The sequence below is a fragment of the Salvia hispanica genome, chromosome 1 (assembly GCF_029641045.1).
Source record: "Salvia hispanica isolate PSC_SH4W2 chromosome 1, Shi_PSC_v1, whole genome shotgun sequence".
NCBI lineage: Eukaryota > Viridiplantae > Streptophyta > Magnoliopsida > Lamiales > Lamiaceae > Salvia > Salvia hispanica.
This window is the reverse complement of record NC_142692.1, coordinates 50,217,237-50,242,536: the sequence shown is the minus strand read 5'-3', so window position 1 is coordinate 50,242,536 and position 25,300 is coordinate 50,217,237. Positions and strand designations below refer to the sequence as shown.

Genomic DNA, 25,300 nt, shown 5'->3' with positions numbered 1-25,300 from the left:
GGATTGAGTAGAGAAATGAAGAATAATGTTGTTGCTCCACACAAAAAAGTCCAGAAAACAAGGGATTTTGCTAACTGCTGAACATGCAATTCCACAGACCACGATTGTAGGTTTGTTTTACTTTATGTATGAGATATTGACGACACTTTCTAAAAGTTTATTTGTTCCCACAAATTTTCAACTCGCCGTATAATATCACAAACTTAAAGAGTTATTGAATTTTTTCCACTAGCAACAAAATCCGGCTACATTTTATTTGTTATTACATCACATAAGATATGGTTACCATTGAAAAATGATAGTTACTTGTTACTACTATGCGATTACTTAGTCACTAGAAGCTAGATATGGTTATTCACTTCATTTTAATGTAGTTAAAGTTTATTGCTGGTGGAAAAATTCAACAATTATTTAAGTTTGTCATATTACATGTCAAGTTCAAAATTGGCGAAAAAAACAAATTTTTGAAAAATTTTTGAGGCAATATCCTTTATTTTTTAAGCAAAAAAGATATCAATAAACAATGCTAAAACAATATTATGAAAGGAATAATTACTTTAATGAGCTCTAAAACGCGGTATTAGTCTAAAAATGAACCCAATAAACTATGCTAAAACAAGATTATGAAAGGAATAATTACTTTAATGGCCGCGGTGTTAGTCTAAAAAAGCACGCAACAGAATCCGAAGACTGGTCTTTTCCAAAACCATACAATAAAATTATATGCCATTCAACTTTGGTTGATATAAAGTGCAGTCAAATTACAGGGGTGATTCTCTAAGAAAAAAGATGAAGAAGCCAACAAACTGTTGTGATTTAATTTAATGGATATACATATGAAGAGGGTGTGTCTTGGATCTCACCTAAATCGTTAAAAGTCACCAGAATAAGCTTTGTCAAGGAAGGAATAAACATTGCAAGAAGCAACCTAAAAAGTGTATGTCGCCTTATATTATAGTATAACCATTCTGCATATAAAAATATAACTCACTCAACCACTCTGTATCTTACTGCATAAGCTCATTCCTTCCACAAAAAGGGAGAGTGGAACGAGAAAGAAAACTCGTAATTCAACAGACAACAGCAGCAAATTGCTCTCTTCCACACTGCTTTTAGATATTAAGGGACCATTTGGGGAGGCAATGAGCAATTTAGTAGTAATACTTTTGCGACAAAATATATAATAATATTTCATCCAATAAAAATGTTGTAGAAAAACAATAAACAATGGCCCTCTTATTTAACTTTGGATCCACTACGCATACATATAACATATATGTGGCCCCAGGAAAAAAGTAATACTCCAGGCAAGATATTTCAGATTTGATTAAGTTGATGTTTACAGCTCAATACTTTGATATGGAAACCACTACATAGCTATGTCCTGTGCTAAAATATCTCTGTTAATATGTTTCTTTAATATTGATAGTTTACTTTTGTATAGTAATAAGAGTTTCTCAATTTCATAGCATGTGGTCCAGAGATTAAAAAAGTAGCAGTTTAGTGTGCCTTGCACTTCAATAAAGTATGACACCGAAACATTATTTATGCATACACAAAAAAGGATCGCTCTAAAGGAAAATATAGGATCAACTGGACATGAGTTCTACCTTTTTACCTACTGAATATCACATTCCATTGTCATGGCCCAGAGACAGAGAGACATATATCTTAAGAATTAATCCTCTTTTTCATTAAATTTGAAGGAAGAAACACATGGTAACAATTAAGAATGTTTTTCAACTAGTTAAAACCTATGTATCACGAATGCTAACAGAAGAATTATAAGCACACAAAGATGTATTACCTTCTCATTTGACTCTGGCAACTATCGGAAATCTCTTGTGATAGTAAGGATGACCCTCAGTGAGGAGCTTCCACTTCCATCATCTAAGTTTTGTGGAGGAGGTCATGAGAGAGTATTTGAGTGACTACAAAAGGGAGATGCCTGCCATTTTGTTGAGAACTGGAAATTCATGTGGTATCACTTTGGTTCTTCTTCAAGTCCTGCAACTCAGTCACTGCATCATGCCTTCAGATGATGGGGTGATCTCATATTTCTACTGTCTGAATTGGAGACCTTATAGGATCCTTTATACTTTGTTGAGTCTTGCTTCTATCTCTGATTCCATCAATGAGGTTTAATCAACATTTAATACTGTCTCACATTCTTCTATCTTCATCATGAACATGCATGATTTTTTCTCATCAATTCTATGCTATTGGCAATGGTTGAACCAGCAGTCCCAACGAAACCTAGAGAAGCACAACCACAGATAGTTTCTTCGACATATAGTAGTATATCAGGTAATGATAGAGGACTGCAATGTTGCTCTCTTCCATCAAAACTGCTTGAAACATATTGAAGCTTCAATCCATATGCTGCATTTACAAGTTTCTTAGCAGTTTTAGCTACTAATTCGTCGTCTTCTCTCAGAACAAACAGCTTAAAAGCATCAGAGTCTTTTTCGAGATCCCCCAGATAACTTCCAGTCCAATTAACCCGGGGAAGATCTGTCATTATGAATACATGTATTGGGAGAGTGCCCTTCTGTTTCAACGAGTCTAGGGTTTGCTTCAATACTTGGAAAGTACCGTCCCAGTGGTTCTTAAACTGACCATCCAATAACCTAAGCTGTGCACAAAGAAACGGAGCGCTAATCGTCTCGTGTGCAAAACTCTTCCCAGCATTCAAGATTTCAGGCACAAATTGAAGAAATTCAATCTTCTGAATTACTAACTGTACCCTTTGATCGTTTGGAGCTTCATGGATGTCAATATGCGATTCAGATCCCTTATATGGTCCGGTAAATAGGCTCCCAAAGGCCAGGACAGTGGCTGATCCAGCTGTGGATCCAGGACCAAGGGCCCTAGAAACATCTTTCCTTGTCCTCGAAAATGAAAATTTCCTTTTCTTCTTGAATTCTTCATCAGCTTGAAATGAATCCAAAACCCCATCATCAGTTTGGTATGTCCATACTGTTGTTCTGCAATCTTCTTGGGAAGCAACAAAACATGCTTCCACATTACCATCGTATCCAGATAGTAAAGATCCACATTGTCTTAGTTTCTCAAGCATCGATGAATGCATACTTGAGTCTGCAGTGCAAGCCAAACTGAGATTCACGTCACACCACTTTGACACAAAAATCCTGAAATCCATAAATCTGACAGTTGAAGTGACCACTAGAGATGAAAGATCAACTATATCCGCCATGGATACGTACCTGCATCCATATAGAGAAACATAATGCTCCATATAATATGTGGGCATATTAAGTTTTTGGGAACAGGAAATTATGAGAGTATACATACTCAACATATCGGATCAAGATAAGTTTAAAAATATAAAGACATAGTAGAAACAAATAACTCGGTTTCCAGGCAAAGCTCTCATTAGCCAAAAATAGCTGTTGGATAAGCTAATCGATATCAAATGGTTTAGAAACATAAACCTAAGGTGAAGGGAAATATGACAACCAGGGTTCATCCAATAAAACTGCAATAAAGATGGAGGTACCTCTACCTTGTGATGGATAATCATATTCATATATAACACCGAACACTTATTACCAAAGGTTACATATGAAGCACGTGTCCTAAATACATGTATATAGTGAATTATGAAGAATAAGAATACTACTAAATGGCAACAACACACTTGTTGTTGTAAGCATAAGGCCAAAATTAGAAACACAACTCGGATCATTAATAGAGATCTCTCAACATGCACCTACTAGCAAGAATGTCTAAACTGATATCTAATTTGATATCTAATTCAGCTCGAGGAGCAGTGTTCTCTACCTAACTAGGTTGCTTCATGTGTTCCTCTAGTTCATTCAGCCTACGACTTTATCAATACAAGCCAATTGTATCTTGCATAATGTCATTAGATGCAAGTGACTCGTGAGTTGGAAGGAGATGAATTCATTTTGAATTGTGAGATCCCCAAATTTAAAGACCATATCATTAGAAATCACAGATCAGGAATCAAATCAAATAAACAGATATAAATGGCAAATCATCGTAAATTGAGCCTCCAGGGATCCATCAAACACAATAATCCATATTGTTATATAAACTTGAAGTGAATGTGGAGAATTAACAATGATTTAAGAAAACTGGACTTGCCTGCGATCACGGATTAGCTGAATACTGTGGTTCCATACTCTGAATCTCAATTCATTCGGATCCAAAACCCTAAATTTGGGGCAACTCCCGAGGGCGACCGCGTGGTGATCGAGAACAGGAGGCACAATCAGCGTGCGATTGAGAATGGCGGCCATCAAAATAGCATTCCTGAATTCGGAGAGCTGGTTGCTGAAACCGCTGTGGGGCGCATACCAGAGGTACTTGTCTCCCGGAGTGTGGGTGCATTGGGGAGGGCGTGAGTCTGGGGAAAGTGGAAGGAGAGAAGGAGAGAAGGAGATTTTGGAGGAGATGAAGATAGCGATTATTATGAAGGTGAAGAGGAGGAGAGGTGCTCTGTAGCTGGTGAAAATTGTGGGCCTCTTATTCCTTTTTCCGGCAACTCCGCCCCCGTGACGGTGTCCAAAATCCATCTCTATAATTTAATGTCACGTATTAATGATTTTCCAATTGAAAATGAAGTGTTAAATCCACTCAATTTAACTACTCTAAAACAAGATGAAATTTAATGGTAAACTACAATTAAATGTTCAAAATGCCAATTACAAAAATTAAGAGTATTAGTAGTGGGAGTTTGATATTTTTAGTTTCTAGGATATGAAGAACACTATTCACACAAGTAAATTATAATCCCTTGCGATTGTTGATGTAGATCAAATAATGTAAATCAAATTATAATTTGTTTTGTCTTAAGTTTTCCGAGTTTTTGGCATAAAATGTTATCAAGCTGACCTCAAATTAACAAACTGACCACAAATTTTGCCAGCAGTTATATGTCTGAAATTCATTTTTCAAACTAAAATCAGAAATATTAAAAGTATTGCAATCTATACTACTAAAAGGCAATATTGCCCTTTTTGGAGGGAAAATGTGAAGCTATCATTTTGAGTAATGACAAGCATTGGATAGAAAATTGGTCCAATTAAATGATAGCTTACCAATCAAGATTTGGAAGAATTATAAAGCAAATTTGACCCCAATTTTCGTGATCAAACAATAATCCATTTTCATAGACAAATAAAAAATTAGCAGTCCAGATTTGTGATGTGGAGAATCTACCATGGAAAGTGAAAGCTCAGAAGGAGAAAACCTGGCGAGGCGGGCGGCGGTGGGCAGCTGCTGGCCGAGAGAGCCGCGGGATATCACCACAGCTAGGCTGGCGAATTCGGCGGGCGGCGAGGAACGAAGAAGCCACCGGTCTGGCAGCGCCGATAGGGAGAGGAAGAGAGAAATGGACGATATTCCAAGGGTTTAGAAAATCGTTTGTCATCAAGTATATTATTTGGGCTTTAGTTGGGCTTCTAGAGTTTTACATTTTTTTAATTATATATGTATACCATAGATTTTAATGGATTTTTAATGAATTATAGATTTTATAGTTTAACTATTAATAGGATATAATTAAAATATAATATAGATTTCTTGATTATGACTCTAGGAATTGTATTTAGAATAACACTAAATATTAGTAATTTATTGCGTTGGCCAATTTTAATAGCTGTTGAAAACGGCGAAATTAATTAAAGTTTTTGTCAACTTTAATTAATAAAGAGAGACGTTATATTTGGGTTTGGGCCATAGAAAATGATACAAGTCCAAATCAACTAAATAAATTACACCCTCTCAACTAATTGAGTCTAAACAATAAAAATCTTTTGTTTCAACAGAATTGTTTTCATTCTTCAAGCTCTGCTCCAGAAATCCCTTCAACAGTGCAGTCTGATAATTAGCCACATTAATCATAATAATTAGGATTAATCACAGATTTTAATTCAGCCACTAATGATCCTTAAAACACCCAATTAATTCCCATCCACATCATAATCACAATTTGATTTCTAGCAAACCAGTAGAGAAAGAGAGAGGGAGCCGAGAGAGTCAGAGAGTAGGAGAACGGTAATTCTTGCTCTAATTATCCAGGTTCATAGGTAATCCTCTCAACAATCCATATCTCAATCTGGTTTCACTTCTGTCGGAAATAAACGAATATACAATGTTTGACAGAAGTCGATTCTGCCAAGCACAAGGAGTTTCCTTTTTTGGGCCTCCTTCCTTTTTTGCTTTGGGTGTTTGGGCTCAATTTTTTTAATTATGGAGAAATAAGGTGGGCCAAGTAAAATAATTAAGTCTTGGCCCAATAAATTAATTTAAATCATGGGGAATTATTAAATCCCAGAATAATTTGCGATGCACGAATGATCTTCTCCCGAGCCCGAATAAAATAAATGAGAAGGAAAAATGGTGCGATAATTTAATCACGCGCTTAAAGAATTTTGAGAATTTATTTCGACGCCGTGGAGGAAAATACGAGGACCCAACGGAGGAATTTTAAGCATGAGCGGCCGACCGGCCGAATAATCGAAAATATGCGAAAGATGAGAAGCGAGATAAAAGACTTTAATTAGGGTGCATGCATTCTAATTAGTAGTTTCTCGCGCTGATTGTTGTGTTACTACCTTGTTATTTAAAGGGATTTGTTCTGTGAGACTCTAATCCAGAAAGAGGAATACTCAAGTTGCGATACCATTTTAAGCGAACGAGGTGGGCTTTCGAACTAAAGTTTTATTGTGAGATTTCGGTTTAAATACGAATTAAGTGCTAAGTCTATCTTATATTGAAATTGGTGTGATTGAAACTATTATTTTTAATCCATGATGATGTGATATATGTGCTTAAAGTCGAAGTGATTGCCATGTGTTGCTATGTATAACTTCTTGAGTGGATTGTGAATCGCTCGGCCTGGCCAATATGATGTTATACGATGTTCGACTTGGTTAATATGATGTTATTCGATGCTCGGTGTTGACCGATAAATATGAGTTATGTTTCAAACTGGTTTTGAAAGGAAATGAGGATAGAAATATTTTGTCATGCCATATTTTATCTTGAGAATGTTTATCTGTTTGTCTAGCAAGGGGAGCGTCCCTACTAGACCAGTTATTTTATAATCGAATTCGGGTATGGTGTGGAGAGTGTGTCCACCCAGGCTAGTTTACATAACATATGGATCGGGAGCCATCCTTCGATTTGGCCGGTCTAGTGGACTCGGAATGTGGCCACATTTCCAGTCCATGTACAGTTCAGATGTGGTCTATGAGACCTATCTAAAGTGGTTGTTGCCATGTATGGTTAATCGAATTCGGGTCTCAATGTGGGTAGTGTCCTTACTTTGACTAGTGTACACCAGAGACCGTGAGTCACCAAGCTGGTTGGCCGGTTATTGTGACTGTGGGAGGTGGCCACCTTCACGGCACCAGAAATAACAGATATGACAGTTTTTCAAAGAAAACTAGGAGAAATGGTTGTGTTTTGAAATAATGTTGAAAAGGACTTGGAGATGAGTCAAAAGTTTGTGCTTGAAATGATTTTAGTGTTTTCTCGATATTTTAAAGTAAAGACCGAGATTCACTCAATGGTGGCATGACATAAGTGTTTTATAAAATCGTTTTGGCTTGTGTTCACTGAGTACATCAAGTACTCAACTCTGCATATGTTTTCCCTATGTGTTGGTTGAGCAGTGATGATGATGAGCGGTGTTGAGCAGAGATGGAGTATGTTCTTTGATAGAATGATGATTGGATGCATCGTGTCTCCATATATGATGTCATTCCCTCTTGAACGCTTCCGCTAAAACAGTTTTTCTATTGCGATCACATACTATTGATCGAGTTTATGTACTTTTTGAGATGACACTCTGATTATATTCAAGTTATTTCCATTATTTCGAGCCAAGTCCAATTATTCCTTTATTTCCCCCTTTCTTCCCCGCTTCTTATATTCACCCCAGTCGCGATCAACCGTTCTTTCTATCCTTAGAAAGGGCGGGCGTGACACTTTGATTACTCATATTTCTCTATTTAGACTTTTCAAAATATTTGTGGAATGTAATATATTATCAAGTATTGAAATTAAACTTGGCTAAACCAAATAATAATTATAAATTACTACAAAATAATAATGATAAAAAAACGAAACTAAATTAATATCAATTTCAAACCAAGAACGATATTGCATCACACTAACATTTTTTTTAAAATTTTGGTGTTACTTCAATTCAAGAGGGAAGATAAAATGTATAACTACCAATATTGCATAAAATTAATTGTTGTTGTGTGTAGTAATATACAATTTTATATACTATAATATATTAGTTTAATTAAATATGTTGAAAATACTTACAAATATATATTTAAATTACTAGAAGTACACATAGTTATAATTGAGTTGATTTTGTTAATCGAAATTGGTAAACTATTTATTTCTTCTAATAGTTTGCTTTTTTTTTATTCTTTTGTAAATAGCAGTATTACATTTTTCTTTATTTGTATGTCTTATTGTATTTCATCCACACATCTCCTCTTTTGTTTTTTCTTATATTTTATACTACACTCATATCAAATACTAGTATTAAATTGTATACAATCATCTGCTAAAATATGAAATGTTTCATTGATAGTGGGTTGACAGAAGTACAATTGTACAAATATTTTTTTGTTGTTGTTTATAATATTACAAATACTTATTTTAATTAGTTCTTATCTGTAAATATATTTTTATACTTATTTACTTTATATTCTTTATTTTAAGTTAATATATCTTAATTATTTAAAAATCTTTTGTCTTGTGCATGGCACATGTGTTAACACTAGTTCCCTTAATGCAATTATGAAATAATACTATTTGTCATCCAAGATTTACTTCCAATTGCAATTTGTCCCTTAAAAAAATCCGCATAGTGTGAATATGTGGCCACCCTAAGTTCATATTATAAATTTGTAGACAGTAGGCAATATATTGATCCCTATAATTCGAATAAAAAATCATGTAATGTCAAGATGTGTCAACCCTAAATTCAGATACATGTATTTACAGATAGTATGCAATATATTGATTCCTAAAATTTATTTGTCTAATGAAAATGGACTAATTAATAGAAATCTGGGTCCATTTAATTTAAAAGGTTTTGGAACCTTAAAGAAGAAAATTTTACCTTTTCTAGTGTTGGTGAGCATTTCGTCTCCGTTTTGCGGCATCTGTTTTTCCGTGGTCGTTTGTCCAGGCGTGAGTTTCAGAGTAATTATGGTTCCTTTGCTGGATTATGTCTGAGGCCGTGAGTTTGAGAGCAGGAGTGAAAAGTAAGCGTTGGCGACTTAGATTTCTCTAATCTATCGGAGTAATGGCGAGATTCGAGAGATTTAGAGTTTCGTCGGAGAATTGGTGTTTGAGATTGTGAATTGATAGCACCTGAACACAGATCCTGCGAACACAGGGTAGATTTCCTCGATTCTGTCGGAGAATGGCATAAAAGTTGGAGACCGATTTAGGGTTTTTTGATTTTGTGGTGTTTACGGAATTAGGGATGGTTTTTGGTTTGAACAATCGGAGAGAAGATGTAGAAGCTGCCGATTTTGCGTCGTTTGAAGGGGGATGGATCCCATCCCACCATGCTGTGCCTCAGAAACAACGACGTTTCTTGTTTACTGCTGCCTCTTTTCTCTATTCTTATTTATGTGTGTTTTATTTAATAAACTTTAATTAGCTTGGAAGCCAACGACGCCGCATTCTTAGTATTTATATGTTTCTTTTCTTCTTTACTAGTATTTAAATGTCACGTATTAATGATTTCCAATTGAGAATGAAGTGTTAAATCCACTCAATTTAACTAATCTAAAACAAGATGAAATTTAATGGTAAACTACAATTAAATGTTCAAAATAGCCAATTACGAAAATTAAGAGTATTAGTAGTGGGAGTATGATATTTGTTGTTTCTAGGACATGAAAGAACGCTATTCACACAAGTAAATTATAATCTCTTGTGATTGTTGATGTAAATCAAATAATGTTAATTATACTCTAAGATTTCTCCTACTTTGTATATTTAAATCATCTATCAATTAATCATTAAAATCAATTATTATATATTAGTTGATAAATGTACATGTGGAATGAAGGCATAATGAGCCAAATTGGTGGGGTCTGATTCAAAGTGTTCGTTGCCTATCAATACAATGTCCAAATTCTTTTATCTTACCACCGTTATGTTCGTATTTGAAATAGCTTCGCGTGAGTACTTTGTACGTCTCAATCGGTGCTCGGATGAAGAAGTTATGACCATTTGATAAAGGCTGCGCGGAGCAGTGCGAACCTGGCGAAAACGCCCGACCCGGGTGTTTTTGTACTAAAAAGGGCCCAGGCCCAGTAGAAACGCCCGCGTGGGCACAATACATACATCATCATCATATTTTTCTCCATTCCAACACTCCTCTGTGTATGTGGTATTGATCAGCTTGAAATGAATCCGAAACCCCATCATCAGTTTGGTATGTCCATACTGTTGTTCTGCAATCTTCTTGAGAAGCAAATAAACATGCTTCCACATTACCATCGTATCCAGATAGTAAAGATCCACATTGTCTTAGTTTATCAAGCATTGATGAATGCATACTTGAGTCTGCAGTGCAAGCCAAACTGAGATTCACGTCACACCACTTTGACACAAAAATCCTGACAGTTGAAGTGGCCACTAGAGATGAAAGATATCCGCCATGGATACGTACCTGCATGCATATAGAGAAACATAATGCTCCATGTAATATGTGGGCATATTTAGTTTTTGGGAACCGGAAATTATGAGAGTATACATACTCAACATATCGGATCAAGATAAGTTTAAAAATATGAAGACATAGTAGAAACAAATAACTCGGTTTCCAGGCAAAGCTCTCATTAGCCAAAAATAGCTGTTAGGTAAGCTAATCGATATCAAATGGTTTAGGAAAATAAACCTAAGGTGAAGGGAAATATGACAACCAGGGTTCATCCAATAAAAGTGCAATAAAGATGGAGGTACCTCTAACTTGTGATGGATAATCATATATAGCACCGAACACTTATAACCAAAGGTTACATATGAAGCACGTATCCTAAATACATGTATATAGTGGATTATGAAGAATACGAATACTACTAAATGGCAACAACACACATGTTGTTGTAAGCACAAGGCCAAAAATTAGAAACACAACTCGGATCATTAATAAAGATCTCTCAACAGGCACCTACAAGCAAGAATGTCTAAACTGATATCTAATTTCAGCTCGAGGAGCAGTGTTCTCTACCTAACCACAGTCTGCTTCACGTGTTCCTCTAGTTCATACAGTGAAACAGCCTACGATATTATCAATACAAGCCAATTGTATTTTGCATAATGTCATTAGATGCAAGTGACTCGTGAGTTGGAAGGAGATGAATTTATTTTGAATTGTGAGATCCCCAAATGTAAAGACCATATCATTAGAAATCACAGATCAGGAATCAAATCAAATAAACAGATATAAATGGCAAATCATCGTAAATTGAGCCTCCAGGGATCCATCAAACACAATAATCCATATTGTCATCACGATGTCAGATTATATAAACTTGAAGTGAATGTGGAGAACTAACTATGATTTAAGAAAACTGGACTTGCCTGCGATCACGGATTAGCTGGTTCCATACTCTGAATCTCAATTCATTCGGATCCAAAACACTAAATTTGGGGCAACTACCGAGGGCGACCGCGTGGTGATCGAGAACAGGAGGCACAATCAGCGTGCGATTGAGAATGGCGGCCATCAAAATAGCGTTCCTGAATTCGGAGAGCTGGTTGCTGAAGCCGCTGTGGGGCGCATACCAGAGGTACTTGTCTCCCGGAGTGTGGGTGCATTGGGGAGGGCGTGAGTCTGAGGAAAGTGGAAGGAGAGAAGGAGAGATGAAGATTTTGGAGGATATGAAGATGGCGATTACTGTGAAGGTGAAGAGGAGGAGTGGTGCGGTGAAAATTGTGGGCCTCTTTTTCCATTTTCCGGCAACTCCGCCGCCATGACGGTGTCCAAAATCCATCTCTATAATTTAAATGTCACGTATTAATGATTTTCCAATTGAGAATGAAGTGTTAAATCCACTCAATTTAACTACTCTAAAACAAGATGAAGTTTAATGGTAAACAAGGAAGAAAGAAATGTAAGTCGAATTTTCTCACCTTAATTCTTCAAATATCGACTTCAAAATTCAAATATTGAAGGCGAAACAATCCACGCCGGGGCAAGGTTGGAGACGAAACAATCGCAGACGGCGATGGCTAAATCTCGGCGGCAACGACGGTGGCTTAAGCTCGCCAGAAGCGGTGGATGCAGCTCGGTGGCGGCGGTGGCTGTAGCTCGTGGTGATTGAAAGAAAAACGTATTTTGAGAGTTAGGGCTTCAAAAGTGAGTATTCTGCTATGACTAATTATTTTAATAAATTCTTAATATTACTGACGGATCACATTCGCTCGGTAATGTTGTCTTCGCCCTCCACTGTATCGGGGCGACGACGCTGTCGGTGATGATCGAGAGGTATGTTTTTATTAATTTAATTTTTTATGAAATTGAGTAAGAATCGTAGTTATTTTCATCTGATTATTGTTCTCATACACGCCTTTCAATGACTTCACGTGAGTATAGGGCCGTTGATTTCTTGCAAAAGAGAATCGGGAAATCAATCCTTCTCCAACTCCTATAACGGATCACGTGAGCATAGTGAACGTTATGTTAATATGATGGTACTACACCCTAGACTCATGAACTACTATACCCATGATAATATCATAGGTATATCGTACATTACTTTCCGATTCATGAATTTGTGAATTTGTGGATGCTATATCCATCCACAAATTCATGAGTCGAAAATTAATGTACGATATACCCATGATAATGTATACATTAATGTATATACGTGATTGAATAATGCAATCGAACATGATGTACAGATATAGCTACATCATGTAGCAGTAAAACATATTTTGAAATCATGTACAATTGTGATCTACCATTCTTACCCTTTTTGAATATTTTATTAATTTATTTAATTACATGTGGCTTCCAGATCAACCATCAGACTGTACCTAATAAATGGATAGAATTAGTTTTCTTGTTTAACGGTTTTCAGCACAGTAATATGAATACATCCCTATATATGTATTATCAGTATTTCACAATTAAAAAAATATCACCATATCCAAACTTTATTTATTTTTCTTTAAAATGCTTGAATCCGAGTGATCAAACGCATGAATTGCACATTCATGAATTCGATCACAGAAGTTTACACATTCGAATATTCATACAATATTAGTGGTGAAGGGAGAAGTATGGATGTTGATGGCGCAATGAATGAACAACATTATCGTATTAATGCCCTATCGTGGCGATTGTCACTCTATTTCTCAAATAGTTAATATAGTAAAGTATCAATAACACATCTCAAATATTTATTACTTGAGTATTGATGTTGCAACAATTTAATAGATGCATAATCAAGAATTCAAGTTGAGTATAATAGCTCGAATATTGATTTTCGATTCGATTTGACTTGGATATTTGGGGTGGTGATGGATTTGTAGCCAGATGTGGTGGTGAGATTGTTGTTGTTATAGAAATTTATATCATCTTCTAATGCTTATACGTCGGATTCAGATATAAGTAATATGAATAGATCAAGATTCATGACCATAATTTTAGTTGAACAATAAACACAATGGGTAGGGTCTTGTTCATCGAATTCATCCCTAGATGAGTTATCTACCCTACCAAACATCCCTTAGTAATACCTTGGTTTCATGTCATAGCTCATTTATAGTAGCTCGCAATTGTGACCAATTTTTTAGTCTATTAATATTTCTCACTTATCGGGAATCGGTTTAGAGAAAATGAAAATACCATGATCGTCCACTCCGAACGTAGATTGACACTATATTATTTAATTTTACAAAATTAAATGTTTCGTTACATTTATAACTCGGATAAACTCTTTGACCCGTCAAGATTCCAACAATAATCATTTTGTATAAGGTCATTTTTTTTATAAAGCTATCTATTTACTTCAACAAAAATAACCATCACTTATGCAAAATGTTGTAGTATTACAAATTGTACTCGTAATAATTTTCTTTATTCCATACTCCTATTACAATTATTATTTATGGACGTGATCAAATGCAAATTTATATATTGTACAAATTCAAAATTATATTGTGGACCGTTAGAAAATGTCAACAGATGACAAAATAGTTGAAACAGAAAATATCAACACAGTGTCAACGGTTGATGCTGTGCTGATATTGTGTTGATATTTTCTGTTGCTACTATTTTGTCATCTGTTGATATTTTTCAACGGTACAGATCATATTTTTAAGTTTGTATAATTTGAATTTGCATTTTATCATTAACCTCCGTGATCATAGAAATATAGTACTCCTACTCTATAATTAATTGAGAAGTAGTACTAGTACTTGTACTTGTCAGTTATGAATTTCATCAATTTGTATTGATGAGACAATGAATGTAGGTATCTCAGGACAACACTTTCCCCATTTCATGAGTACGAATTTCGAAATTCCAACCAAACCTGATTAATGTGTGTGTATAATCTAATTTGCCAAATATTTATATAGGCTAATGGTGCTTAATAGTTTTACACAACACAATTAATTAAATTTGGTTTCAAATAAAATACAAAAAACCGTCTCCCATCAGAGTTGAGAGTCTTGGATCCAATCCTGGCCCAGCCTTCTCACAATGGCGGGTCTCCGGCAACAACCACCGTCCTCCTCCGCCGCCGCTAAGCTCCTCCTCCTCCTCACCCTCCTCCCCCTCTCCCTCGCCCTATTCGCCTTCCTCCTCCAATGGCGCGGCGGCGGCATCGATGATCCCATTTCCCGATGGTCTCCCGACGAATCTCACAAGTTTCCCGGCATGGATTCCTCCCCTCTCGCCACCGTCGGCCATTCTTCCTCCAATTCTCCCGATTGCACCTCACTCTTCGGCCACTCCTCCACCGCCTCGTTTCCCTACTTTAAGGACTGGAAGTTCAATTTTCACTCCGATCTTAAGCCCAAGGTTTTTGTTTTTTCTTTTTCTGGATTCTGATTAGGGTTGATCTGCTATCGGGTTTTTTTCATTTTGCTTCTTTTATAATGGGTTTCTCTTTTTTTGGCTTTCTTTCCTCGAGATGACGGAATTCATGTTGATTTGGAGTTTTGGTTATATCTTTCAGAATGTTGGAACAAATTGTAACGAAAAAGAGCTACTTGTGATTCGGTTTTGTTCGGCATTGACTGTACATGCTTTTGAAACATTTCTTTCATGGAATCTTGGATCACTTGTTATAACACATATCTGCAATTATGCCACAATATACAATTTTTACATGATTTAACAGTTTAATTTGTTTCAAGGTTTGATTTGATTTTGCTTAGCTGAAGAGATAATGCATGAGTTTGGACTTGGGAAGTGATTGCTTGATAATCTCGATAGCAATAGTCTCATTTTTCTTGTAGATTGACTTCGGTTTTAATGGTGGTACTGTGCTTGTTGCGTTTTATGTTAACAGAGTTATAGGATTGTTTGTAGCGGAACTGCATTAATGTAATGTGGTTGGATTTATTGGAAATTATCTCAAAATGGAATTTTGTTTAGATGTAGCTAATGCAGATTCTTGAAAATCTATAATTGTTTAAAGTTTTGAAATTTTTCATCAGATCTTATTGTATTTTAACTGTTGCGTTCATGATTTTATATGCAGATATGTGTTACAACTAGTACATCTGCTGGATTGGAGCAGATTCTTCCATGGATGTTCTATCATAAAGTTATTGGGGTTTCAACTTTTTTCCTTTTTGTTGAAGGGAAGGCTGCATCTCCTCAAGTGTCCAAAGTTCTTGAATCAATTGCGGTGAGTTTGTGTTTGAGTCTCTGGCTTCTTTGGGCACTGCAGTCCTTCTTCTGCTCGATATACTACACCAAAAATCATTCCTTTTCTTTTACTCACTTATTAAACTGGAAAATATTATTACTAATTACTTGATAGTATATTTTGCGATCTCAAAATATCTTGTGAAGGAAGCACTAAACACAAAAGGTAGATGAAAACAAAACATTAATCCATAGTTGTACTTAAACCAGCATAAGAATGTTTTACGAGCTCTGTCACATTTTTTTTAGATCTCTCAGAGTCTTGGATATATTTTTTTTATGGTAATCAAAACCGCTGGTATCCTGTGTACATTTGATTGCATTCAGTTTATTAAACACATAATTTATCTTTGGGAGAACAATATGCTGCATTCCCCAACCATAGCAAAGTTAAACAATTTTCTTCTGGATCTGTTCTCTCATCTTGTTTGTCTTTCAATTATTAGACTCATGTTTTAATTTCAGCACCTTGATATAACCACTACATTAAGGACTATATAAAACATCTGCGAATTGGTCCTGCTATACTGACTCTCTGCGGCTCTGCCTGATATTGCACCATCTATCTCACAGCATAAACTTATTTCCTGGATTACGTTTGCTTTCAACTTTCTGTCTTGCAAGTAGCAATCATTGAGTTGGGTCTTTTTCTGCTATTGCAGGGTGTGAAAGTGATATACAGAACCAAAGAGCTGGAAGATCAACAAGCTAAGAGGTTCATCACTTCAGCTTTGTTTGTTTGTTTCTCACATCTATTTTATGTATTCCTTGTTTGATTTTTGTTTGTGTATTTCTTATCTGGGTTCTTTGTTTGTACTGTGCGTGCAAATAGATACAACTAAGATTTATATATGATTATGATCCTTATCCTTTTCATTCTTGCTGCTCCAGCCGGATCTGGAATGAAACTTGGTTGTCAAGTTTCTTTTACAAGCCTTGCAACTATGAGCTTTTTGTGAAGCAATCCCTGAACATGGAAATGGCAATAGTTATGGCGAGGGTATTGATCATGACAAAATTCAGACAAGTTAAATAATTTTCCCATTGAAGATTTAGTAACTTTTTGTGTATTGTGTTTCCAGGATGCAGGCATGGACTGGATACTTCACCTCGATACTGATGAATTGATACATCCAGCTGGTGCTCGGGAATATTCTTTGAGACAACTGTTGCTAGATGTTCCTAAGAATGTTGACATGGTTGTCTTTCCCAACTATGTAAGCAGTTTGTGTTCTGTGCACGACCTATTCATGAGACACTTAAACATGTCTCATGTGTTCTATGTTACACTAATATTCTAGTAGCTGAGTAAATTAAACTATTAAATAAGACAGGAGAAGATTGATAACTTTGCTCGTCCTTGCATTTACCATAATATATCCTTTTCAGGAGAGCAGCATTGAACGGGATGATGTCAAGGAACCTTTCACTGAGGTAATCATGTAAATGTGATCATTGTTACCTATGAAATTTGAGTTTTTTTTTGTGTGTTTTTTTTCTTTTGCGGGACAGGAAATGGATCCTAAATTCATCATTCTGTTGTACTTCAGAATCAGAATAACGTTTTCTTCGTTTTGAAAATTTTAACAGTTTAAGGGAGAGTATTTCCTCGATTTGTTGGAAGAGGTTGTCATACTTACTTTTTATCTGTTATTCAGGTTTCAATGTTCAAGAAAAACTACGACCACCTTACAAAAGACACGTACTTTGGCATGTATAAGGAATCAACCCGCGGGAACCCAAATTACTTTTTGACCTATGGAAATGGGAAATCTGCAGCTAGAATACAAGATCATCTTCGGCCTAATGGTGCGCACAGATGGCACAACTACATGAAAACTCCCAAGTATAATTTCCTGCTTTATAAAGCAAACCTCTTAGTCATACGTTCCTGATTTAAAAATGATATATGTTCTTCCATACCTATTTTTGTCATACTTGTGGCATGAAAAACCACACAGCTATTCACAGCATATGATTGTTCTCTATGGTTGACAGTGAGATCAAATTGGAAGAAGCCGCTGTCTTACATTATACATATTCGAAGTTCTCCGACTTGACTTCCAGACGGGATAGGTGTGGTTGTAAGCCTACAAAGGATGACGTGAAGCGATGTTTTATGCTGGAATTTGATAGATCAGTGAGTTTCCTTACACTTGCTTGCATCTGTATCTGTTTGAGACTGAGTCCAAGGATACAACATTAGGATAAACTTTTCTGCTACTCCTATTTATGGTAACTTGAGCAGAATATATCCTTGCAATACCCTGAGAACAACCAATTATTAAGAAAATCTTAATAAGCGTTTACAAAAGACGTTTTCTGTAATATCTAACATGAAATTTCTCTGGAAAGATGTTCTTGCTTGGGAGAGCACACCTTACAACCATACATGGAGAAGTGATTTCATATAGAATCGCGTAAAATCCTAGATATTATTGTTTAAACAGAAGTTTCTTTCAAGAATATTGGTCAGCCAAATAATTTTGATTGTTGAGTCCCTAGATCTCAGTAAGAAGCTATAATTGAAAAATATATTCCTACATTTTGCTGTCCAATTTTATTTTGACAGAATGCTGTTAATTCCTTACAGGCTTTTATAATTGCTTCAACAGCAACTGAGGAGGAGATGCTAAACTGGTAATGAATTTTCTTAAGCATGTCTATGCTTTTCCTATTATATTACTTGAAGCAAACTGATTGGTTGGATATAGCTTTTGTAGTTTTGCATAACAATAAGTTTTGATAGAATGCCAACTGCTTGTATTTCTGCAACAGGTATCGTGAGCACGTTGTGTGGACTGATAGGGCTCTAAATTTGAAATTGTTGAGAAAAGGAATCTTAACACGCATCTATGCTCCCATGGTAATCTTTCAACATGGTGCAGAGGTCTCCTCAACAACGACTATTTACTTAGCATTCTAACTTGGTTTATGTTTGCTCATACTTCAGACGATCATCCAAGGGTTGAGAGAATCTGGCATCTTTGGATCCATCATTGCTTCTGCTCAAGGATCGTTATCAAAGGACAATTTCTTAGCTTCCATTGAGAGCAGTAATTCCTCTAGGGCTTCCTCATCCATAAAGCTCGACTCAAGAAAGATAGGCAGGGATAGTGTCTCTAAGTCAGCAGCTAGAAAAGCCCTAGACATAGACATCTCTTCCGATGAATCAGCTGTCCCACCATTGTCTCCCCCATTAATTGATGAAGATGCCCAGAAAGAAGAGTGACTTCTCCTGCACGATTGCTGCTTTTTTCTTTCTGTAAGATGAGGCCGTAGACTGTCCTTCATTGGTTTGAGGCATACAAGTAGGGAAAGATTTGAGCAAGCATGTCAGTTGCAGAGGTTGTGCTTAGATCTCTGGCTATTCCCGATCATTACCCAAGCGGAGGTGTATATTGTATTGTAGACACAGGGGAGAGATGAGGCGAGGAGGAGAAGGGCTCTCACTAATTTCATGCTTCAGACTTCGACTGATGTGTAGAAATGAGCATTCATCACCAGATTTTCTTCTCTTTTTTTTTGTTGTTGTATAGTGTAGTGCTATAGCATTTTGCATGAATCTGACTATTTTTGGAGCTCCCTTTTGATCTGCTTAATTCTATACCAGCTTCTTTATGTGCATTGCTCACTTTTACAAAAACAAAATTCACAGCTATGGTTTCACACCATATCTTGTTAAATATTTGAACAATCTAATAAGATCATAATAACAGCACATGGTTGAATTACAACTAAGTAAAACAGCAGTATTTCTTCTCTCTCCTATAAAATGTTTCTTACAATTTTCAAGTCAGTCCAAACTTAATTGACAAACAAAATTGTACTATTTCTGTCTTCTATAAGATGTTTCTTACAATTTTTCCTAGTATGCAAACTAGGAGCTGTTTCTTTAGAACCCAGGACAATCATACGTTAGTCTACCATAAGAATCAAAATCTTCGGAAGTCCACAAGTCCGCATTTATGAATCACAAAAGAATGAGTGTGCAGCTAGGGGTACCATACTTCACCAGCTAATTCCCTGTTATAGAAAGTCAGAAACAATAAGGTCATAATCCTACAGCCTGCAACATTTAATTGAAACCATCACATGGCTGATATCTAATCTCTTACAAAACGCTATATCTTTGTTGAGCGCGAACAAATGCACATACTCTCAGACAAAATAAGTTCAATCTTACCTTCTCTGCCGGATTGACTCTTAAAAAGGTCCATCGTTAGGTTGTATATAGAAAATGCAAAATCCTTAAGAACCAGTTGCATCCTCCAAAACCTCAAAAAACAACCAATAACCATTCACCAAAATCACCAAAAGTATTTTCCTAGTAAAATAGATGGTAGAAGATCTGCACTATTTGCAAAAGGTAGTGGACTGTTGAAAGTGAACTTCCCCAGCGCAATTAAACTTTTGAAGAACTTAACAACATAATATTAACCAAGTTCCTGAAAATCTTCACATCTGCTGACCATATCCATATGGGTCACCAAGATATCTGGAGCTCTTATATTTTGACGTGTGCTGTACAGAACTTTCTCGCTTTCGGCCACCACCCCTAGAGGACCATCCACCCTGCCTGAAATTTGGATCCCAATGCTTGGCCTCACTATCATCATATCTTGCATCCCGCACACCCCAAGACACATTCCTGTTGTCCCTCCAACCTCTCTCTTTTGAGCCTATAGAATTGTTAGTTTCAAATAATGGCACTCTTGTAGAATTGTTATTCCCCGGACCCCAACTCCAAGAATTGTTTTCTCTATGTCCCTGTCCCCATCCGTCTTCTCTAACAGCCATGGTTTTCTCATTACAATTCCAAGACTTGCCACGTCCAGAATCAGCAAAGGAAGATGACTGAGTTTTGTCAAGACCCTGGGGCCATTCCCAAGATTCACTTCTAATCCCCCAAGTATTATCCTTCGAAGAACCAACAAGTTTCCGGCAACTTTGCTCCCATGGATTGTCATTTCTCAGATTTAATGTATCATCCCACCTATCCCAAGCATTCGCTTGTTTTAAATTATCAGTACCGTGCACCTGATCTCTTTCCCAAGGGTTATCACTAGTGTATTGCTTTTTATCATGCTGTGTTTGAGCGCACTCAACCTCTTCGTTAATGGTATCCAGCTGTCCTAACTTCTCTGCTTCATCTGGATAAAAAACTTGTAGATCTAGATCTTCCATCAGCTCACGATCTATATATGGGTTCCAATCAATCTCATCGATGTACATGTCTGGGTCTGGCAAAGGGTTATCACATAGATGACCATTGATCTTGGCCCAGAATCGTTGTTTTGCATTCTCCAATGCTTCTTTACCAGCAGAACCATCCCAATTGAGCACACTAGGATAACTGTATATGTACTTTTTGGATGCCAACACCTTATTCCAAGGAACTTTACAAGAATGGCAATAGTCTATTTCCCATGACGGCACCCTACTGTGAGCAACTCCTTTGAAATGTATAAACAAGACATCAGAATATTTATAAAAAATGTTTATGGGACAGTCACGAGATTCAGATGCTAGTATTATCAATATACGTTTCTATTATAGAAATGAAATTTCCAAATACAGACAAGACTTAGCAGATGAAACATTAATTGTTCAGACATTGTTACTTGACAAGAACTAGTTGAAAGTGACCTAATGAAAAATATGCAAAGGTGAAATGGTCTAGCACTAGCAGCAGTCTGGTGCTCACATATGCACATGGGATAAAATTTAAAGATGGCGTGTCTTTTGTGTAAGCACCAAGCAGTAGCAAATCTAGGCTGTGAAGTGCAGGTGATTTTGCTGAATTCAAATAAATGCAAAGACCTTAAGGGTGTGTTTGCTTATTATATTTCTAAATAAGAGGATTAATACAATGAGATATAAATTTATCACTTAAAGTGAGGACCACATTTTCAATATCTTGTTTGTTTTGAATGATGATATATTAAGGGAAAAGGTGTGCCCGAAATTTTATACGGCCTGCCTAAATTTATTATTATATCAAAGCAAACAAGGTATAAGGTGGTATATGGAGTTTATCCCCTCTTCACACCTCAAAGAAAATGCACCCTAAGTCTCCCGATGTTAAGGTTATCTTGGCTTATGAACAATGTCAATAGACTCAATACCATAATAACTTTTGAATACTTATGTTGTAAACATACACATCCAAATCAGCCATTTGACTTTTGGTAGTATCATGTTAAGCAACATGAAGCTACATTTTTAAGAACTAATGATTTATTGGACAGACATATATCTCAATGCATGAATATGTGATATCTCATTCTTCAAATACGACCACTTTGGAAAGTAAACTACAAAAGATATCTGCTTTTCAAAAAGGCATGCATGAATGCAACTCTCCTGTTACCCAGACCATGAGGCATTGGTAATGCACATCACACTCTTGTAACAACACCTTAAATTACTTGTCACAGCCATCTTCGTTCATTCTCACTTCAAGACAACACAAAGAACCATCCACTAGCAAATAAGTGAAACTCCAGCAGCAAACAAATTTGCAATTCTCAGATTAAACCCTTTAATTCAAGTATTAAACTTCACAATGGAAGGAACACAAATTACTGAATTGGGAAACACACACAGCTTAGCCTTATCAAAACCCCCCAACCAAAACTGGATGTCTATTTCAACTTCAATTCTTGCTAGCATTGCCACAGAAAATTAAAAAGGGTTCTAAAGCAGCAGGAAATTAGAATAATTCGGATAAAGAAACAATTAGCAATCTGTTTGCCTAAATCCACATTTATGTACCTAATTAAGAAACAGCCGGACACACAATTGCAATTTCTCTCATTTCCCAATTGATGAATCAGGAATGAATAATCATAAAAATACTACTATAATCGGATGAGAAACGATGATTTAGAAGAAAAAGAAGCAGATGAATACGAACCAGAAGAATAGGGTCTCGGGGGAGATGGAGGCGGATCGTCATAGTCGTATTGCCTAGGCTTCCGTGTGGGTATATATCTGCGATTCCATTTTCCCATTGATGAAAGTTGAAGAGAGGGGAGCTCCCAAGGAAGATGAAAATCTGTTGCAACTTGTAAACCTCCTCGCCACAATGTGCTTAATCTTGCTTCTAAATTAATTATGCTTATTTATTGCCCATAAATATACTACTCCTACTAAATGGAATCGGAATTGTTTAAATTACAAAAATATCTGCCTCTTATCCATCTAAATAGCCTGAATATTGACCCTGTTGACATTTTTTGGCTTAATATATTTTGGTATCATAAAATTTATTTTATGCTTCCTTTTTGGATAAAAATTGGAAATTAGCTTCTCAAATTGGAAATTTTTGGCTTTGTGAGAGATTTATATGCATTGGATTTCAATTCTCCTCGTGACTCGAACCCTCAACTTATTGATTGAAGAATAAACATCTTACCAATTGAATTATACTTATTCTACGTCTATCTCTCCCTCTGTTTCAAGTTTTTGAAATTCTAAAGACTTGTCTGATTACATCGAAAGCGAGCTCTTCAAACTCAGAAAATTTTGAGATTGAAATTGCGGTGGTGTTGTATGTCAGTCACAAGCTCCTTCCAATGAACAAATTGAATAACAATGTGATTCTTCACCACTTCCTAATTTTGTTCTACCCATAATTCCAATTTCTAAGCCAATTCTCTTTTTCAAATGTGAAGTTATATGTGTGACAAACAATAAAATAAAGTTTGATTCCATGAAATCGAAAAGTAGGAGTAGTTTCCACAAGGTAACAAGAAGTGGAACATTTGAAAATGGAGTATCAGTGCATCAACATCTCCCTCCCAAGAATATTAGCACGAATCAAGCTCCCCACAGTCGCCGCCGCCATCTTCACATCCTCCACCGGATTCCCCTTGGCCAGCTTCTTATACAGATAGCTCTCAAACGTCATCCTCTGCACATACTCCTTCCCGCACACCTCCACCAGCGCCTCCAGCCCCGCATTACTCCCATAGAACACCCTCTGCAACACGTCCAAGAATTTGAACGTCGCGAAGAACTCGTCGTCCCACTTCCTCAGATACTCCCTCCTCAAATCCCCCTCTCCGATCATCCTCCTCCCATTCTCCGACGCCCTCACCACCCCCTCCCCGCACATCCTCCCGCTCCGCGCCGCGAAGTATATCCCCTCGCCCGAGCATTTCGTCACGTACCCGGCCGCGTCCCCGACTAATGCCACCCGTCCCCGGACCCTCACCGGCCGGGGGTGCTCCGGGATGGGGTGGGCTTCCACTTTGATCATTTCCCCTCCTTCGATTTTAGGTTTCACTCTGTTTTTGATTGCGCACTGAAGGTGTTTGATGTTTTGCTTCGCTGAAATCGTGCCCGTTCCGACTGCCACGTGGTCGCATTTGGGGAAAACCCACGCGTAGAAATCGGGTGAGACGTCGTTTCCGATGTACATCTCTGCTAGGTTTTCGTAGTATTGCATTTTCTCTTCCGGCAATTTGATTCTCTCCTGGAACGCGATTGCGCAAGTGTAGCTCCCGGCGTCGATTGACTTGGCTACTTTGCTATTGGCGCCGTCTGCACCGATTATGACGTCTACAGCCAGGGAATTGTGGGTGTTGTTGGAGATGTAGTGGATTATGTAAGGGGATGTTTCCGATGAGGGCATGTCTATGCTTGTAACTAGGGCTTTTACAAGGGTGGCGCCGCAGTCGGCTGCGCGGCGCCGGAGGAAATTGTCCAGCACTTCTCGGCGGACCATGGAGATGAACTCGTGGGGCTTGAGCGTTTTCCCGAAATCGACGGTGAGATTTGAGGGCGAGATGATCTTCATTTGGGTGACTTTGCGGTCAATGAGGTGAGAGGGGATGGAGAACTCATCAAGCATGCACAGGGGAATGGCGCCTCCGCAGGGCTTTGCTGCTTCGGGGCTGCGTTCGAACAGGAATGTCTCGATGCCGCCGGAGGCCAGAGCTTCTGCTGCAGACGATCCCGCGGGGCCACCGCCTATCACTGCAGCTCGCAGTGTCGCAGTGATGCTAACAGAGGTAGTCTTTCTGCATCTGATTGTTTGGGGATTAAATGTCTTGGATTTCAAAGTCTGCCTGAAGGAGTGGAGGGGCTGGTTTATTGTGTTTAGAGTTTGGGCTGCCATTTTCAGGAGTTAGGAGTTAGGGTTTGGAAAAGTGGAGAGAATAAGGTAGATGCCTTTTTCTAACAAGGCAGGATTAGTTTAATCACACTAGAGATTAGTTTAATATTAATGGTAAGTGGTATCTTTCTGCCTTTTCAAGGGTAAGATGAAAGAGTTTTAGGAATCTTTGTTTTCTTCGATAAAATCTGTTCATCGCATTGCTATCAAAATTTGGTTGGTGTGTGTAAAAATCTTTTCAACTTTTC

General features: G+C 37.1%; 5 protein-coding genes across 8 annotated transcripts; 1 reads left to right on the top strand and 4 right to left on the bottom strand.

Annotated features, from left to right (window-relative positions):
• Positions 1 to 1,671: 1,671 nt before the first annotated feature.
• On the bottom strand, positions 1,672 to 9,649 carry LOC125219407 (O-fucosyltransferase 30-like). 4 transcript variants are annotated; one of them, XM_048121376.2, is made up of 3 exons: positions 9,140 to 9,649; positions 4,132 to 4,564; positions 1,672 to 3,227 (listed from the first exon to the last, which is right to left on the bottom strand). In XM_048121376.2, the coding sequence occupies exons 1-3, from the start codon at positions 9,180 to 9,182 to the stop codon at positions 2,183 to 2,185; spliced, it is 1,521 nt and encodes a 506-aa protein (XP_047977333.2). In that variant the 5' UTR covers positions 9,183 to 9,649; the 3' UTR covers positions 1,672 to 2,182. The 4 variants fall into 4 exon arrangements, with proteins under 4 accessions (XP_047977333.2, XP_047977337.2, XP_047977335.2 ...); XM_048121380.2 differs by having other exon boundaries at positions 1,672 to 3,152; XM_048121378.2 differs by lacking the exon at positions 9,140 to 9,649 and adding an exon at positions 5,209 to 5,630.
• A 390-nt stretch (positions 9,650 to 10,039) lies between these two features.
• LOC125219408 (O-fucosyltransferase 30-like) lies at positions 10,040 to 12,412 on the bottom strand. Its single transcript, XM_048121381.2, has 3 exons — positions 12,175 to 12,412; positions 11,623 to 12,037; positions 10,040 to 10,708 (listed from the first exon to the last, which is right to left on the bottom strand). The coding sequence occupies exons 2-3, from the start codon at positions 12,033 to 12,035 to the stop codon at positions 10,675 to 10,677; spliced, it is 447 nt and encodes a 148-aa protein (XP_047977338.1). The 5' UTR covers positions 12,036 to 12,037; positions 12,175 to 12,412; the 3' UTR covers positions 10,040 to 10,674.
• A 2,258-nt stretch (positions 12,413 to 14,670) lies between these two features.
• On the top strand, positions 14,671 to 19,549 carry LOC125221933 (glycosyltransferase-like KOBITO 1). The gene is made up of 11 exons (XM_048124278.2): positions 14,671 to 15,073; positions 15,759 to 15,908; positions 16,591 to 16,643; positions 16,820 to 16,928; positions 17,011 to 17,145; positions 17,318 to 17,362; positions 17,587 to 17,774; positions 17,927 to 18,068; positions 18,522 to 18,568; positions 18,707 to 18,794; positions 18,882 to 19,549. The coding sequence occupies exons 1-11, from the start codon at positions 14,753 to 14,755 to the stop codon at positions 19,158 to 19,160; spliced, it is 1,557 nt and encodes a 518-aa protein (XP_047980235.1). The 5' UTR covers positions 14,671 to 14,752; the 3' UTR covers positions 19,161 to 19,549.
• Positions 19,550 to 19,630: 81 nt separating this feature from the next.
• LOC125221934 (uncharacterized) lies at positions 19,631 to 23,066 on the bottom strand. Its single transcript, XM_089063824.1, has 3 exons — positions 22,848 to 23,066; positions 20,115 to 21,384; positions 19,631 to 19,954 (listed from the first exon to the last, which is right to left on the bottom strand). The coding sequence occupies exons 1-2, from the start codon at positions 22,942 to 22,944 to the stop codon at positions 20,387 to 20,389; spliced, it is 1,095 nt and encodes a 364-aa protein (XP_088919950.1). The 5' UTR covers positions 22,945 to 23,066; the 3' UTR covers positions 19,631 to 19,954; positions 20,115 to 20,386.
• Positions 23,067 to 23,614: 548 nt separating this feature from the next.
• LOC125222222 (geranylgeranyl diphosphate reductase, chloroplastic-like) lies at positions 23,615 to 25,300 on the bottom strand. The gene has a single exon (XM_048124723.2). The coding sequence runs from the start codon at positions 25,053 to 25,055 to the stop codon at positions 23,712 to 23,714; it is 1,344 nt and encodes a 447-aa protein (XP_047980680.2). The 5' UTR covers positions 25,056 to 25,300; the 3' UTR covers positions 23,615 to 23,711.